Genomic DNA, 17,817 nt, shown 5'->3' with positions numbered 1-17,817 from the left:
CACTAGTGAGGGAGACTCCATCACCTTCCAAGATAGTCCATTCTGTTGCTGAACAGCTCATACTGTCAGAAATTTCTTCTCCACCTCCCAGGATTTTAGATGACGTGCAAATGGCATTCCCCAGATACAGTCGTACCTCGGAAGTCGAACAGAATCCGTTCCGGAAGTCCGTTTGACTTCCAAAAGGTTCAGGAACCAAGGTGCGGCTTCTGATTGGCTGCAGGAAGCTCCTGCAGCCAATAAGAAGCCGCAACGGACATTTGGGTTCCAAAGAAGGTTCGCAAACCGGAACAATCACTTCCACGTGTGCGGCGTTTGGGAGCCAAAATGTTCTTCTCACAAGGCATTTGACTTCCAAGGTAAAGGTAAAGGGACCCCTGACCATTGGGTCCCGTCGTGACCGACTCTGGGGTTGTGGTGCTCATCTCGCTTTATTGGCCGAGGGAGCCGGCGTACAGCTTCCGGGTCATGTGGCCAGCATGACTAAGCCGCTTCTGGCGAACCGGAGCAGCGCACAGAAATGCCATTTACCTTCCTGCCAGAGAGGTACCTATTTATCTACTTGCACTTTGACGTGCTTTCAAACTGCTAGGTTGGCAGGAGCAGGCACTGAGCAATGGGAGCTCACCCCGTCGCGGGGATTCGAACCGCCGACCTTCCAATTGGCAAGTCCTAGGCTCTGTGGTTTAACCCACAGCGCCACCCACTGTACTAATGTATGAAGAGCCCCTTGATGAGGGCAGGAACCCTGATGAGAAGTTCCCAGTTCCCAGACTCAATTTTCTGTTGCTGATCAAAGTGAATACAGTGGTACCTCGGGTTACATACGCTTCAAGTTACAGACTCCACTAACTCAGAAATAGTACCTGGGGTTAAGAACTTTGCTTCAGGATGAGAACAGAAATCACGCAGCAGCAGCGCGGCAGCAGCAGCAGGAGGCCCCATTAGCTAAAGTGGTGCTTCAGGTTAAGAGCAGTTTCAGGTTAAGAACAGACCTCTGGAACGAATTAAGTACGTAACGAGAGGTACCACTGTATATTTGTTTTAAGGGGTCCTCAGACAAGTGTCAGAGGTGGAGTCCTGCTAGAACTCTCTCTTGGTATTTCTCTTCTGGTGTTTGTTACAGCAGGAATTCAGGAAATTTGAAATGGAATAGGAGTGCCCGTACATATCTCAATGCTAACACTTTCAATATTTAAACTGATCCCTTCACTGTTATTTGAACAGATGGGCTTTTAAAAAAATAATTGCAGCAATAATTGCAATTTCTTCCGACTTTTAGATAGGTTGACTGTTTGACAGGATGTCAGACTAGGAATCTGTGTCCTCTTTTTGTCTGTGAACCCTTAGATCTCCAGGCAGCTAAAAGAGGAGCAATTTGTGTGTGCGTGGAGGGGATAATTCTGTCTTCTCAGATCTGACAGTCTCCCTCTGGCAACCTGTTATAAAGTTTCATAGGGTTCGGCTCAGCAAAGAAATCTGATCAGCCCACGCTTCTGCCCGGAGGTGGATCCACAAAAGTTTTAACAGGGGAGATGAAACATTTGAGTTTAGTGCAGACAAAATGGCAGTTTAGGCGATAACAGCAACAAAAGAGTGGAGTACTTAGGTGATCTAACAATGTTCTGAATCATAGCTTTGGAGTAAATAAACACGGTGAAACAAGTACTGAAAAATCACAAGAAACGCACAGCTCAAGAACTGCCAGGCAGTGTCAAAGGCAGCTGTAGGGTAGGATCCTGCTCTCCTGGCTGCTTTTATCTTTGGCCTGCATGCAATATTTATCTAATGTCTATTTGGAGATTATATGCTTCCCAAATGTTCTCTTGCTCCTAAATGCACCTTACACGGGACTGTGGTCTGTATCACTCCAGAGTGCAGGTGGGGGTGTCATTTTTTAATGTCCCAAATGTTAAAAAGAAAAACCTCAAACATCCCTTCAGTTGAACAAAAACCACCTAGCAGAACAATAGCCACCAGTTGCTAATGTGCAAGTACCGGTACTTGTCTGGAATGAGAAATGGGTTGCAATCACGGTTACCCATCCCAAGCCTGCAGGTAGTTTCAGTGGCCAGGTGAGAACGTATTTGGTCAGTCTCTATTCTAAGTCAGAGGTTGTGTTGTGTGCACAAAACCATCCACACCTAACATTGTGTTTTTTTAAATGCTTTTGCTGCATCTGCACACCCTAAGGGTGTGGATTTAGAGAATTTTATGCAGAATTAGGCACTGGCCCATTGAGATTCTGGCACAACTACTTAAGGAATGCAGCTAAAGCAGAGGAGTGCCAGAAAGATAGGACTGAAAGTTATTTGCACAATCTTTTTCCTAGCTTCTGCAGAATTACCATATTTTTTGCTCTATAAGACTCACTTTTTCCCTCCTAAAAAGTAAGGGGAAATGTGTTTGCGTCTTATGGAGCAAATGCAGGCTGCGCAGCTATCCCAGAAGCCAGAACAGCAAGAGGGATTGCTGCTTTCACTGCGCAGCAATCCCTCTTACTGTTCTGGCTTCTGAGATTCAGAATCTTTTTTTTCTTGTTTTCCTCCTCCAAAAACTATGTGCGTCTTGTGGTCTGGTGCGTCTTATAGAGCGAAAAACACGATAAATAACCTTGTTGCTTTCCATTTAAGGGAAAAATAATAATTATGCTCCTGTTCAGTGTTAGAAACACAGATATATAAGCTAGGCGCCAAATGACTCCTTAAACCAGGGTTATCATTGCCAAAATGAAATGCCTAGTTGCCATTCTGCGGGCAGGCAGCTCGGAAGTCATATTTTTCAATACGACTTTTGGGTTCCTGAAATTCATTCTGATTGAGCAGATAAAATATAATGGATAGAATTATACAGGATGTGTTGCTAGTGTGTGGAAAGGGTCAAGATCCTAGGATTCCCAGGCATGAACCTCCAGATGGTGGAGTCGTCAGGCACTATCCTGGTGCCGGGGCATCTTCACTTGGTTGCAATTTGCCAATAGCCAGGTGCAAAATTCACCTGGCGCATTTTGAACACTGCTCCTGTTTCAATTCATACTTGAGGTTTTTCCTGTAGAATATAATGAATCAGGTCCTCAGAGGGTCAGGCTGCAATCCAGACCTTTGATCCACCATGCTGGGTGTTGGATTGGGTGGAGATCTGTTTACACATACATGTTTGAACTCACATGCATGTCCAGCACTCAGATGTATTCATGCACACACTAACAAGAGGTTGCATCCATTACGAATATGTGTTTTACCCTTAACCTTATGCCCACAGTAAGTTCCCACACAAACAGAATAAAGAAAGCTTGGTTTATTATATGAAATGCAAATGACAGAATATATGTTTGTTTGCCCCAACACACATCGCTTTATGCTTGTTGACGTTCAAGTGCGTTTGCCATTTTATAACAATCTGTTTCTTCTTAACTATACGTATGACAGACTGTGGGAGGGTAATATACCGTATATCTGTATGTAAACCAAAAGCTGTACCAATAATATATGCACACCAGGGGGCAGGATGAGGTCGCATTCCGTTTTGGCATTGTCTAATTTGTTATGTAAAACGTACTGCAACTTCATGGGTGTTGCAGAAGGTGCTCTTTCAAAAATAGCCGTTCGAGGTTCAGCATGTCGACACACCAAGTGAGAAAAATAAGTGTTAAAGATTAACAGACCAAACCCAGGGCATGTTTACTCAAGAGTAAGTCCAGCTAGAGTCAAGTTGCCATAACACTCTTCTCTCAGGGCAGCACGACTGGGCTGAGTGCCAATACTGTTGTGTATACACAGCAGGAGAGCACTGGATCCTTTTTAAAAATCACATTGACTTGAAATTTAGCTTGGTTTTCCTAGAACGGTGTAGGCCACTTCTGAGGAAGTGCCCTGTCTCTCAGTGGCCCACGCCATTTCAGGGACCATTACTTGAAATGTGGCTCAGTTTAGTTTACAATTTCATTTTAAACATGGTTGGGCTCTCTTACACTCAGGTATCACACTGGGGGAGCACATGTACAGCTGCTGAGGTCATAAAGATGATTTTGGCTATGCATTGAGAGGTCATTCAAAGGGGGCATATAGCACCTTAGAACTCCCTTTCCAAATTTGGGGGGAGAGAGCTCCCATTTTGGATCATCACTCCCAACTGCTTCAGAAATGTCTGTGGTCCCTCAGGCATTGGAGTGATGACATACGTAGAACCAGAAATCATCTTATTTGGTGATCACTCATAGCCAAGTAAGGTTGTCTTCGATGAACACTGTCATGGAAATAGGGTGAGTGTGTTGCGGTGTTATATTAAAATTTGGGGTTGGCTTTTACAGCCCAACTGCCCCAAGGGACTTAGAATCCCCTAAGTCCATTAAATCAGAGAAGAATGGATGGAGGCAGGTACCAGTAGAAGAAAAGCAAGGAAGATAGTTTTTTTTTTTTTCTGTTGCAAAAGAGTGTCTCCTCCCCCTGCAAAAGGAGGTGAAGACCCAGAACAAAGGTGTATAACAGCTTTTAAAGGCTTCAGAAATTGCCCAACCCCTTAGCCCAGGGGACAGCAACCTTTCATTTTCGTTCATTTCCCCCCCTCCAAAATATAGTCCGGCCCACCACATGGTCTGAGGGATGGTGGACTGGCCCATGGCTGAAAAAGGTTGCTGACCCCTGGAGCCTTGAACAATGGAGGCGGGTGATGGAGGAGTTCTGTCACTCTTAACAAAGTTGTCATAGTTACTGCCCCACAGATCCAAATGATGGTTGTGCAGGTTTGTGGCAAGCTGCCTTGAGTACAGAGTAAAAGAAAGGAGAAAGATAAACCAATAAATAAACTGCACTGCATATTTTTTCTTGGACAACTATGATGTCTTGTAGTGCTTCCCATCACACATACACGATGCAATTCATTTATTTGTGAATTGAAATTGATTTTTTTTTTTTGTAGTACATTGGAGAATTCAGCTATTGAATATCATGATTTTACTAGACCTGATATATGAACATGTGTGTGTGTGTGTGTGTGTGTGTGTGTGTGTGTGTCTCACATTTTCAACTCTTAACAATCAGTGTACCAGACCTTACTGGGATCAGATCCTGGGTCTAACAATCACACCACCGTCTTGCAAACTGCAGAAAAGGCAATATAGTCACAGTTGTTTGGAAATCGTGCCCTCTAGTTTTTGGCCTCTAGAGGGGGTGCAATACAGTACTTTGAATATTATTTGACAGATGCCTGCCTGCCTGAAGCAGGATGTGAAAGTGTACTCTTGGCTAATCTAGCATTTTAGCAAAGGGTTGCAGATGAAACTATGGCCTTTGACAACTAAAGCTGAGATGCGGCTGCTCACCGGGCTGCTGTCAGGGCCAACTGCATTTCAATTGCTGGTTTAAAATGTGCTCTGGTGTATTTTAATTGTTGTTTTTAACTGGTTTGTTGTTATTGCCCTGCATTTTATAATTAGTGTTTTTAAATGTTGCAAGCCACCTTGAATCCCAGCATGGGATATATAAATATATTAAAAGTAACAAACAAACAAACAGCCTAGTAAACTGCTCTGACTTGAAGGTGATACTAGAGCAATGTCATCGCAAAGTCTGTTGTATCATGCTTTGCCACCACTGGGTGAACTGGGAGGAGGAGGAGGAGAACAATAACAATAATAATTTGCCCATCTGGCTGGGATAGCAGGTTAATACTAGCCTCTAAACCAGGGATTGGCAACCTAAGGCCCATGGGGCACATGGATGCCGACTCTGGAAATCGCGGTCAGTCGCGCAGAATCTGACCCACGGAAGGATCTCCACTGGAGTGAACCGGCCCAGGCAAGGTAAACCTTGCCAACCCCTGCTCTAAGCATACCAGTACAGTGGTACTTCGGGTTAAGAACTTAATTCGTTCCGGAGGTCCGTTCTTAACCTGAAACTGTTCTTAATCTGAGGTACCACTTTAGCTAATGGGGCCTCCCGCTGCCGCCACAGTGCCACGGTGCCATTTCTGTTCTCATCCTGAAGCAAAGTTCTTAACCCAAGGTACTATTTCTGGGTTAGCGGAGTCTGTAACCTGAAGCGTCTGTAACCTGAGGTACCACTGTAAAGCAGTTATGGGCTGGCAACTTTTGTGGGTGTATTTGCAACGCTCCTATATGTGCTTCACAAATTGGAATCCATTCTCTCCACCCCCTTTTAGGAGGAAGAGAAGACCACTCCTCCAGGGATGTTACTGAGAATATTAAAAACAAACATAATTCCCAGTTAAAATCACGTATGTGTTCTCTTTCATAGCAAACTTCACAAGGAAAAGGAAGATGCAACAGGACTACCAGGGGTGACCGGAGACTGGTTTGAAGAAATCCAGAAGAGAAAATTTCAGAATGAGGCTGATGTTGGCAAAATGTTCAAACAACCCCTAGTTCACAGACTGCGGAAGTCCATCGGAAATGGTGAGTTGCCACTCATGCATCCAAACAAGGCCACTTCCAACTATAAAAATGTGCGATATATGACATTGTGAGTTTTAAGGAAGAGGAACAGTCACCGGAGATTTTTCAGGTGGAAGGAATATCTCAAAGTTAACCACATTAAAAGGCAATTTGGCAACTTAGCTGTAGCTTCTCTGGAAGTGTGTTGTCAAGGCAGGGATCAGACTGCTACAGTGAGCGTTATCTGATCGAATTGCCTCAGCGCTGGCCTTTGTGACAGGAAGAGCATTTAAGAGCTTCGTAGGGAAGGAAATTATATATTGTAGGGAAATATAAATATATACGTTGTGTATTGACTTATCACACTCAAGTGCTGTAGTCCTCCCGGAGATGAGAGAAATCAGGTCTCGGATAAAACAGTGCACCTCTCCAATCTGCTTGTCAGGGGACAGGAATTCAATTTAGATAAGTGAAATGGATGGACGGCACCTTGACAGATTCAACGTGGCTCAGAAAGCAGGCAGGTGATGATGTGATCAGAATATCAGGACAGGAAGATGGAGCCCGTCTGCTGTCTGGCTTGACACTGATACAGATGTAGGGGGAATTTCTTTCAGACTGTTGCTTTGATCAGTTTCTTAACTGGCCTACATACTGTTGTGGACATTAAACAATGCTCAGATTCACCTTAACATTTTTTTTTATTCAGGTACCTAGACAGAGGCGCGCGCACACAAACACATGCGCACCCCGAACTCATGGCAGTCAGGGAGTATTCTGAGGACATGCAGAATATACTGAATATTTATACAAAGTTTGTCGCGAGAAGCACAGGGTTTGCTTCCTCAAAGAAAATGGAAAGTACAAAGCTTTAATAATGAAGTTGAGTGTGGAAGGCTTTTTATAGATGCCACCTTCCTGCCCCCCCCCCCATATCTGAGGTGAGGCTTCTGGAGACAGGGCCTTCTTGGTAGCTGCACCCTAGTTGTAGAATTCTCTCTCCAGAGAGCTTCGCCTGGCAGCTACTTATCATCATTTTAGCACCAGACAAAGGCTGTTCTATTTTTCCCAACCTCCTTCTGCACAGTTTTTAATTGCTTTTTTAAAAAAAACAAATGTGGCTTTTAGCTTCTTTTTTTGTATTTGCATTTTAATTGTTTTGTTCCTTTTGTAAGTTGCCCTGGGATTATGACTGAAAGTCTGTGTTGATGCTTCAAATAATAAATAAACCCAATTCAAAGGATTGGGGAAAACAAAAAATACTTATCATTTCAATTTCCATTTCAGATGCAAAACCCTCCGCCCCGCCGATCCCACAAGCCCAGAAGAATGCCTCCCCTTCCATCCTGGGAGGGCTGCGTATGCCTTTTGCATCCCTCTTCTCCTCCTTCAGAAAATCGAAACGGCAGCATTCAAAGCCTCTGCAAAAGCAGCCACAATACCCTCCAAGGTGAGCTGGAAGCTTCCTATCTGTGTGCATTCAATTGCTTTGGTTGCAAATCCAGATCTTTGGGGGCCAGGTTGGAGTCAGCTGCTCTGTTGCAGAAAGCACCAATAATGGCTTTTCTGAGATTGGTGGAGAGGAGAGGTCTTCATTTTTAGCAGCTATTCCTGCCTGGCAAGTTAGACTAGACTGCCAACTCTATGATTCCATGAACTTTCATGAGCTTGTTTCTTTCCTGTGTCTGCCTTGGAGGATTTCACACTGTGCCACGTTACAAATGTTGAAAGCTGCTTGACCGCCAGTGTGGTGTAGTGGTTAAGAGCGGTAGACTCGTAATCTGGTGAACCGGGTTCGCGTCCCCGCTCCTCCACATGCAGCTGCTGGGTGATCTTGGGCCAGTCACACTTCTTTGAAGTCTCTCTGCCCCACTCACCTCACAGAGTGTTTGTTGTGGGAGAGGAAGGGAAAGGAGAATGTTAGCCGCTTTGAGACTCCTTCGGGTAGTGATAAAGCGGGATATCAAATCCAAACTCTTCTTCTTTTCTGTAACATTTGAAGGTGTGGCTGCATCTCAGGGAGCAGGGAATTTGGACACAGCTGGAAGAGCAGCTGACCGAAGTTTCTGGGGACATGACCCACGCCCACCTTCACCAACCTAGTTTCCTCCAGATGTTTTACACTACAACTCATAGGATCATAGGAAGCTGCCTTAAGACCATTGCACCATCTAGCTCAGTATAGCTTACACTGACTGGCAACAGCTCTCTAGGGTGTCAGACAGGAGTCTTTTCCCATCCCTGTCTGGAGACGCCAAAGATCAATCTGGGGACCTGCTCCACGCGAGCGTGCAGTCCGCCACTGAGCTCCTCCCGTAAAATCTGTTTTGACACAGCTATTCAGTAACGTCAGAATTGGCTGGCAGGGAAATCGGGTGGGCTGAAAGTAGATCACACTAGAGTAGGATATGTAACTTCTTGCTAATTGCAGGGCGTGAGCAAAGCTCATCTCTGGATCCTTCTGTTGTTGCTTTTCTTTAATATGAAATTCATGTTGCACCTTATGCATTCCTTCCATGTAATTTGGTGTCTCCCCTTCTAAGTGCTCTGCACTCACACAGGAATTTCCTAATTTGTGTGTTGAGCATCTTTGTGCTCAAAAAGAATCTGGAGAAGCCCCTGCTTGCATGCACCCATGCATAGTTAGAGCTGTCAGGGTGGAGGCCTCAAATCCTGTTTCATGAGGTGAGATGGATGATACAAGAGGCAGGGACTTTTTGATGGCGGCGCCAAAATTTTGAAATGGCCTCCCTGCAAAAGCCTGCTAGGTCTGGGGTCAGCAAACTTTTTCAGCAGGGGGCCGGTCCACTGTTCCTCAGACCTTGTGAGGGGCCGGACTATATTTTGGAAAGAAAAAAAAAAGAATGAATTCCTATGCCCCACAAATAACCCAGAGATGCATTTTAAATAAAAGCACACATTCTACTCATGTAAAAACACACTGATTCCCAGACCATCCGTGGGCCGGGTTGAGAAGGTGATTGGGCCGCATCCGGCCCCCGGGCCTTATTTTCCCTACCCATGCGCTAGGTTCTCTCCTTGTTTGCTTTTAGACATGCACTGAAAGCTTTATTTACTCACCAAGCTTTTAAAAGCTAACTATCTGCTGCTTTTAATGCTTGCTTTGCTTTTAACTGATGGCATCCCTTGTTTCTTTTATCTCCAAAGTTCAGAGGGGGGTGTGGATGATTATGTAGCCAAACATCACCATCAACACCCAAAAGCAAGGCATCAGCAGGGTTGTGGAAGCCCTAAGGTTTGCAGAAGTACCAAAAAAAATATTTAACACAAAAACAGCAAAGGCGTTGGGAACCTCCAAAACAAACCAATGATGAGGACTGAGTGTTTTCAGTGACCACAGAATATTAACTGACTGTTTGGGTGGCGTACTGGGAGTATTTTGGAGGACTCCCTCCATAATGCAAACATTTTGTCGCAGGTTCCACTTTTTTTATTAGTTATTATTGTTAATATAATAAACAATAAAGCAGAATAATAAATAATAAATACAAACCAAAACGGAGGGCACCCCATTGTCTACCCCCATGACTAGGTGGGACTTTGGCGTCATCTGCCAGGGCTCTTCTTATGTTCAAAGTGTTATACAGTGGTACCTCGTGTTAAGTACTTAATTCGTTCCGGAGGTCCGTACTTAACCTGAAACTGTTCTTAACCTGAAGCACCACTTCAGCTAATGGGGCCTCCAGCTGCTGCCGCACCGCCGGAGCACGATTTCTGTTCTCATCCTGAAGCAAAGTTCTTAACCTGAAGCACTATTTCTGGGTTAGCAGAGTGTGTAACCTGAAGCATAGAATCATAGAGTTGGAAGAGACCACAAGGGCCATCGAGTCCAACCCCCTGCCCAGCAGGAAACAATGTATGTAAGTGTATGTAACCCGAGGTACCACTGTAAATGAAATCCCATTAGCGGATTTTATTTCTTTATTTTTGTGTGGTTTGTTTTGCATCTGCTCAGGGTCTGCCTGCTTTAGCTGTCCCAGTCCTCCTCGCCTTGTTCTCATCTCAAGTGTATGTTTCCTTTCTCGCTGTTGCCTAGAGGCCTTGGGTTACGTGCAAACGGGGCTTTCCCTTCGGCTGCTGTGTGGGCTGGATTTGCTCGCTTAGCACCTTTCTCAGGGCCTCGGATGATGTCATGCCTCCCAGCCCAGGAGGGCGTTTGGAACCCGTCCCACAGAGGTGTGCGGAGTGCCGTGCGAAGGAGCATAAACAAATAAGCCCGGCCACCGAACTGATTGCTAAATGCGGTATTTATGTCTTCTGCTTGAAAAAACCCCGCCTTCTTCAAAAGGTTGCTTTGCAATGGCGTTTGCTTGATAGGGAGACGAGAGCATTGAAATCTCTCTGGCACCATTAGGAGGAAGTTGTTTAGAAAGCAGGTGAAATTCCCTCGTCGGCACTGCCGTCTCGTCCTGCAGGTAGGCAGATCAAAGCTGCAGTTAAAGGCGCGAGAGCAGGCCAGGCCAGATTTTTACCCGGACACTTGGAAACCTGTCTCCACCTGTTTTAAGCAAACAGGTCTCTCTCTTTTTTATTTTTGTGTGTCCTGTAGCAGGTGGGAGAGGAGGAGGATTGATCGATGGTTAGAGCAGTGTTAGAGGGGATGTTGTGGCTTCATTCTCTGCTGGGTTTTCTAAAAAGACGGACCCCATTTTGGAGAGCAGAACTGTCAACGCAAGAACTGTGTGAGAGGCTGCCTCCAGACTGCCAGATTTTTGCAAGAGGCGTTCGAGCACAGACTGGCAAATTTGGGGTGGCACAATTGCAGTTAATCAAAGAGCTGTGCTGCCCAAGTTCCTGGGTGAGGAACCTCTGCCCTGTGGCCCAAATTTGGCCACCAGGCCTCCCCATTCGGCCTGGCAGGCAGTTTAAGGGCAGGCACACCCACCTGCCATACACATGATACCACCTCTGGGTTGGGTAAGGGCAGGGCTTCAGAGGATCAACTGGGAGCTTAAAGTAGGCTCCCAGTTCTTTCTTTCTTTCCTCGCTGGAGCAAGCTGTGCTCAGCTAATGGGCGTGAGGAGGGTTGGTTCACAATGGGTGACCCTGCTGCTGTTGAATCTGTATATTTAAATGCAGGAAATCTGGACCATTAATCCTCCTGCAACTTGTCCTCTTTGGTAAAGGGTAATTGCTAGGAAGGAAGTGTTTGAACAAACCCATCAATCTCAGGCAATGTTTTTACCCTGTGCGTTTATTAATACATCCTTACGCGGGTGGCGCTGTGGGTTAAACCACTGATCCTAGGATTTGCCGATCAGAAGGTCAGCAGTTCGAATCCCCGTGATGGGGTGAGCTCCCGTTGCTCGGTCCCTGCCTCTGCCAACCTAGCAGTTCGAAAGCACATCAAAGTGCAAGTAGATAAATAGGTGCCGCTCCGGCGGGAAGGTAAACGGCATTTCCGTGTGCTGTTCTGGTTCGCCAGAAGCGGCTTAGTCATGCTGGCCACATGACCCGGAAGTTGTACGCCGGCTCCCTTGGCCAATAAGGTGAGATGAGCGCCACAACCCCAGAGTCGGTCACGACTGGACCTAATGGTCAGGGGTCCCTTTACCTTTTTATTAGATATAATTCTTGCTCTGCATTTTGTAGCTTTGGGGGGGGGGGTGCCAGTTCTTTAAAGCCGGCCCTGGGTTCCTTCGCTTGAAAATAGCAGCTTGACTTGCTGCAGTTAGCAAGTGATCTCCTTGAGCTCCTTGCCAAGGGAAAAGTTTCGCTTGCCAACTCCTGCATATTATCAAACCTCTGTTAAAGGACAAAAACAGGTTGGGCTGGTTTTTCCCCCTTCCCTTTTCTTTCTGGCCGGGTAGCAGCCCTGTCTAGCTTATTAATCCAGCTACCAAACTTCATGAAGCGAGGCAGACAGACTCACTGGAAACTGGCCTCTGATGCCCTGATGTGGAATGGCAGCTGGGATATTCCTGAGCTCCATGGTAATTAAACATGTGGGCATTGGTAAACAGGCCTTTAATTTCAAAATGCTGACAGGAGCAATTGACATCTGCAGGATCCTTTTACTCTTCTGCCTCATAATTGGCCGAGGCAGCTAAGGTGGGTCTGTTTATTCTTTGAAGGTCCCTAATAAAGGAGGGGAGGGGATCGTTCTGGCGTAATTAGGAGGAAACCTTTTAGAAAGGTGTCCAATCTCTCTTGAAAGAGAAACCTGTAGGAAAGCAATCCTGTGGTACAGGAAAGTCAGACTTTGGAAGAGATGAAAAAGAAATCCTGAAGGCAAGTTCAAAAATAGAATTTGAAAAAAAAATATACAGTGTGGTTAAAATTGCCGGCCTGCCCCAGAGTCAAATCCTTTCACTGTTCAAAACTAAGACGCTACTTTTGCTTACCTGGGTTGTACTTCTGTACACACTTACCTGAGAGTAAGCAAACTGAGTGGCGTGAAACTTACTTTTGAGTAAACATGCCCAGGTTTGAGCTGTTGTCATTTGATTTTCAGAGCCTGTATGAGGCAGAAATTCGAAAAGTAAAAAGCCTTTCATACTGCAAGATCTACTGAGGCTGTTCTGCCTCGTTTCAGACCTTTATGTCATAATATGCCTTGCTTACTTCTGGCATGCGAGAAGTGTCAATGATGTAATTTGATTTACAGCAGTTGTTTTATTGGGGCAACCTGACTTTGTATGTTACCTTCTGTTCAAAAGCAAGTATTTTATGGGCAATGTTCATGCACAAAAGCAGAAGGGCACCTTAGCCTTGGTGGACTGACTTCACCAGGAACACAGGCTATGAAAGCTTGTGCCTTAATTATTTGGAACCTCATTTGTCATTTTATTGTGGCTGATGGCTTTTGCACCGGGTAGCTTTCCACATCCTGCCAAGCCCCACAGATGATCTGCCGTGAGCCTGTCTTTTAATTAATCTGTGTTTTTATTGTTTGTTGCAACGTAGACGCTATTGTTTTAAATAATTTGGAAACTGCCTTGAGCGTTTATTTAAAGGGCAAAGTGTAAGGGAGGGGAAAAGACAAAGTTAAGAAAACAGAGGTCCAGGACTTGAGAGGCTGAAACAGCGTATGCAGAATGAGGTGCTTGAAATGTGGGAAGGATGTGCCCAGGAGGTTACAGGAGGATTCCAAGACAATTCATTACGTTGCGGTTTTCAGATTTAAGAGTTGCAGGGTGGGGGAACTCCAGAACCTGAGATAGAGAGAATCAGGACCCGTAACAAACCGTTGCGGTATAACCTCTCTCCCCATAGGAGTGCCCCACTTCAAGGTTCCATGACTACTGAAGATGATCAGTCTTCATTGGGCTAGGTTTGTTTTGGAGTTTCACGTGCTCACTTAAGTGCCTCCCCCCCCCCAAAAGACTTCTTGTACTTCTGCAACTCTGTATTCTACCAAGCACCATGATACCTACATCTTCTCTCTCAGTGGCCCCATTTGGGCTCCATTTCTGCTGGTGATGGGTGGCATGGGGCTGCAGCCCTAGAGTTGCTTGACTTGCTTGGTCACCTATCAGCTCCTGGCTCCATGGAAGTAACTCCAGTTTCTGCTTGTTGGCTAGAAGTCATAGTAACTCAGGAAACTGGTACCCATCCCTTGAATATTCCCATCACTCAAGATTTAGGGTGCCTGATGGTTCTCCTTTGGTCCTGAAACACATCCCTAGGAGCGCATCTGCTGAAAAGGTGTTAAAAGGGTACAGGAGCCTGGGTCTCATTTGCATCTGGCCACCTACACCAGGCCTAAGGAACCTGTGATCCTTCAGGTGTTGCTAGATGACACCTCCCATCTTCCCTAACCATTGGCCCTCCTGGCTAGGGCTGATGGGAACAGGAGTTGAACAACATTTAGAGGGCCAAAGGCAACTTAGCCCTGACCTCTCTGTGTTACAGGCTTCTGATGTCAACATACAGCCTCATTCTGACCTGGTATGGTAGCTTCCTGTTTCATCCATCTAGCCTAGTTTCTTTTATTTTGATTGGCAGTAGTTCTGGGGTTTTTTTTGCCTGCCATCTGGAATGCTTTTTACTGGAGATACTAGGGATCGAGCCTGAAATGTGTCCTCTTCCCATAACCACATTTTAAAAAATAATAATATTTTTTTTTTTAATATCCTGCCCTCCCCAGCCGAAGCCGGGCTCAGAGCGGCTAACAGCAGTAAAATGATATAACATTTTCAGTGTTCTTTAAACACAGCGTGCAAATTGTAATTCTGAAAATGTTCACCTGGAGTCCGAGGCACTTGAATTAGCCTTAACAATACTATTTGTCAAGAATGTGCATTGCATCTAGGAAATACTCATTCACTGGACATCAGGGCTTATATTTCAACAAGGAAGTGCTATTCAGTAAAAGTGCTTTAGCTGCTTGCATGAGACTCTGTGTGCCAGTTTCTGGGCCTGAAATATCCAAGTCAGAGTGTCAACATATTTCCCCTCCAAACCTCCTTGACCTATGACCTATGAGGTGGCAGGCATAAAGTCAACAGGTACATCCTTTCCTGCCATGGGAGGAGGTGTGGTAGAGATGAGAAACTTCACCTGTTGATTTTTCTGCCTGTCAGCAGCCCTGAAAAACACAGGAATAGAAGTGTCAGTCGTTAAATGCAAAAAAGGAGGCAGACAGGCACACACCCCAACCCCACAAAGCTGTAGAGCAAGAAAATAGATCCTGCCTGGATCTCTCCAACTGCCTGTCGGTTCCACAAATAATAAAAGAAAAGCGCAAGCACTTTATACCTTTCAACTTGTTCTTCCCTGCCTGCAAGGCGCATTACAAATAAATGACAAAGCGTTTGGGGAGGGAAGGCTCATGCAGGCACCCGGAGCATGCCAGCAAGCCAGTTTATACTTGCTGCCGGAGTGTGATAAAGTCAGTTTGCTTGAATGCACAAGCAGCTCCTGAGGACCAAAGGACGGTGTGGGAAGGCAGCAGGGGGGGGGGGGCGTGTCGGAGAATGCTCCAGTATGGTGGCTTCCGATGACAAGCGAACTGTGCGAAGCGACGGCAAGCTGAAAGGGAAACGGAACTGCCTGGCGCGGCCACAGGCAAACCCAGCCGACCCCGGCGAGGAGACTGAGGCAGTGTGGTAAGCAAAACTCCTTCCAACCTCGAGAGAGAGAGCCTTCGGAAAGACCGTGCGGAGCTGCCCTAAGTGGCTTAGCACTCGCTTACGTGCTCAGCCGAGTTCCACTGCTGTTGTTTGTTTGATGTAGAAAGTTGGATTAATCATCAAACAGTTTTATGGAAAGAGAAGGCCTACCCTATGCTCTGGAATGCTGAAAGGTGGCTAACTCTGCCCACCTCCAGTTCCTTGGAATAGCTCCTGTGCCTCTCTAACAGATTATATGTCAGGCAGGAGTTGAGCAAGTGATTTTTCGCCTCATAGGAACATAGGAAGTTTCCTTATATTGGCTCTGACTACCTAGCTCATTTGGGTCTACAGGTTTCTCTGCCAGTCCTCCCTGGAGATGCCCAGAATTGAAACTGGAATGTTGTGCAGGTCCGGGACAGGGAAAGTATTGGCTTGTTTCTTTTCTGCTTAGGGTGATAAAACCCCAGGATCTCTGCCAGGGGAAGAGATGGCAACCCTAGTAAGTCATGTTGCATGGTGGTTTTTTTAATAAAACAGTACAGAACAGTGGTACCTCGGGTTAAGTACTTAATTCGTTCCAGAGGTCCGTACTTAACCTGAAACTGTTCTTAACCTGAAGCACCACTTTAGCTAATGGGGCCTCCTGCTGCTGCCGCACCACCGGTGCACGATTTCTGTTCTCATCCTGAAGCAAAGTTCTTAACCTGAAGCACTATTTCTGGGTTAGCGGAGTCTGTAACCTGAAGCGTATGTAACCTGAGGTACCACTGTAGTTAAGGGAAGTGTTGGATTTACCACAGCAACATCGTGGGTGTTTTTTGATTGGCGCTTAATGCATGTCGGTAACTCGGCAGAGTAAATTCAGACTAATAATGTCTATAAAGATGCTTGTCAGTGCAGCCTCTCCCTCTTTCTCCTGCTCCTCCCCTTTAACAAATGACAGGTTGTTGCTCTGAAAAATGTGACAGGTGGAAACTTGCGGATTGTAAGGAATGATATTTTAAAGCCAGGAGTGATCTGCTGACCTGTTGGTGCATTGCTTTCATTTCACACTTCTTTAAGTAGATGGGTAACTCTAACCTGAAGCAAAATTTGAGGCAAACCGATTTGCCTCGATATTTTGGACTTCAATAGCCTGACACTTAAGTCAGTTAATACGCTATAGTTAAATTTGAACTGATTTAATCCTGTTGGGGATGGAAATGTTTTCAGCCCATGTGCTTTGCCAGGCTTCATTAGGACCAGGCTACCTAGTAAGCTTTTTGGTTTAAAATCTGTAGTTTAAGAGGCTGCAGGGGCAGGATTTATCCGCAGTTCAGAATTAGGCCATTCGACGAGAGCCTCCATGGCACCCCTGTATTAGGGGAATCTAAATCATAGAATCAAAGAATTGCAGAGTTGGAAGGGACCTTGAGGGTTATATGGATACACTTTTTGTTAAAAGAAAAAGAAAATAAAAACATAGAAAATAATAATAATCAAGAATTAGCAAGTCTATCGAGTAAAGAAGCACCAGATATCATACTTCCTTCTTGTGGTGCGCAGGAGAGTCACCATACTCAAGTTTGTATCCCAGCTATATATTTATAATTTCCCCTTTTGAAAGGAGGGGAAACAGAGGCAAAGAAGGGAGTTGTCTGCCATAGGGCGAGCCTTGAAGGGGCTTGTGTTATTCCTTTTACTTCTGACGATCACGCTGCGTGCAGCTTTCCTTTGTAACCAAAACGGCACTATCCATGCACAAGGAACCCAAATGTACAAAAGTGTAAAAGATATTTAGAGGAAAAACTCAGATCCAAATGTTTTTTGGAGGAGGAAAACCAGGGGTGGATGAGGAAAGGACTAGAGTGTCTGTCGTCCTGAACACTGCAATGGCAGGTCCCACTTGTACCGATTATATGATAAAAAATGCATTCGTATGGGAAGTGTTGTGTATACACATATAAATGTAATATTTTATTCCTCCTCCTCCTCCCTGCTGCCTGCCTATTCTGACCTAGGCAGTGCAATCTGATGCATGCCTACGCAGAAGTAAGTGCCACACTGGATGCAGCAGGACTGGCTTTCAAGGTGACATGCAGAGGCTTGTGCCGCCGGAGCTGAGTGCGCCAGGAAAAGCATTAGAAAACCAGCTAGAGAAATGAAAGATGCAAGGAGGAATACCTAACTGGGAACGCTTTCCAAAAGTGTAAGGTTTAAGCGACAGCTCTAAGCTCAAAGCCTTACTAGGGAGTAAGGCCTATTGAGACTAACTTCTCTGAGTAAACATGCTTAGAACTACAGTGTTAAAGAAGCAGAAGGGTTTTTAAAAAAATATATTGTTTTGCTTTCTGTGCCGAATGTAAAAGG

General features: G+C 45.4%; 1 protein-coding gene and 1 long non-coding RNA gene across 8 annotated transcripts in view; both read left to right on the top strand.

Annotated features, from left to right (window-relative positions):
• The window catches only part of LOC310675916, a 212,913-nt gene that overhangs the window by 177,773 nt on the left and 17,323 nt on the right, over nucleotides 1-17,817 (top strand). The window lies entirely within an intron of this gene.
• Nucleotides 1-17,817, top strand: part of EXPH5 (exophilin 5) — a 54,378-nt gene that overhangs the window by 21,491 nt on the left and 15,070 nt on the right. For 2 of the 7 annotated variants that reach the window (XM_083436040.1, XM_083436038.1), the window contains exons 2-3: nucleotides 6,255-6,412; nucleotides 7,679-7,841. In XM_083436040.1, coding sequence (XP_083292166.1) covers nucleotides 6,364-6,412; nucleotides 7,679-7,841 — 212 coding nt within the window. In that variant the 5' untranslated portion in view covers nucleotides 6,255-6,363. Of the gene's footprint in view, nucleotides 1-6,254; nucleotides 6,413-7,678; nucleotides 7,842-10,295; nucleotides 10,657-10,691; nucleotides 10,828-12,251; nucleotides 12,464-15,217; nucleotides 15,463-17,817 lie in introns of those variants that run through there. The other 5 variants (XM_083436043.1, XM_083436046.1, XM_083436039.1 and 2 more) reach the window with 5 other exon arrangements.

Source organism: Podarcis tiliguerta (genome assembly GCF_965153285.1).
Source record: "Podarcis tiliguerta genome assembly, chromosome: 4".
NCBI lineage: Eukaryota > Metazoa > Chordata > Lepidosauria > Squamata > Lacertidae > Podarcis > Podarcis tiliguerta.
This window is presented reverse-complemented; position numbering and strand designations above follow the sequence as displayed.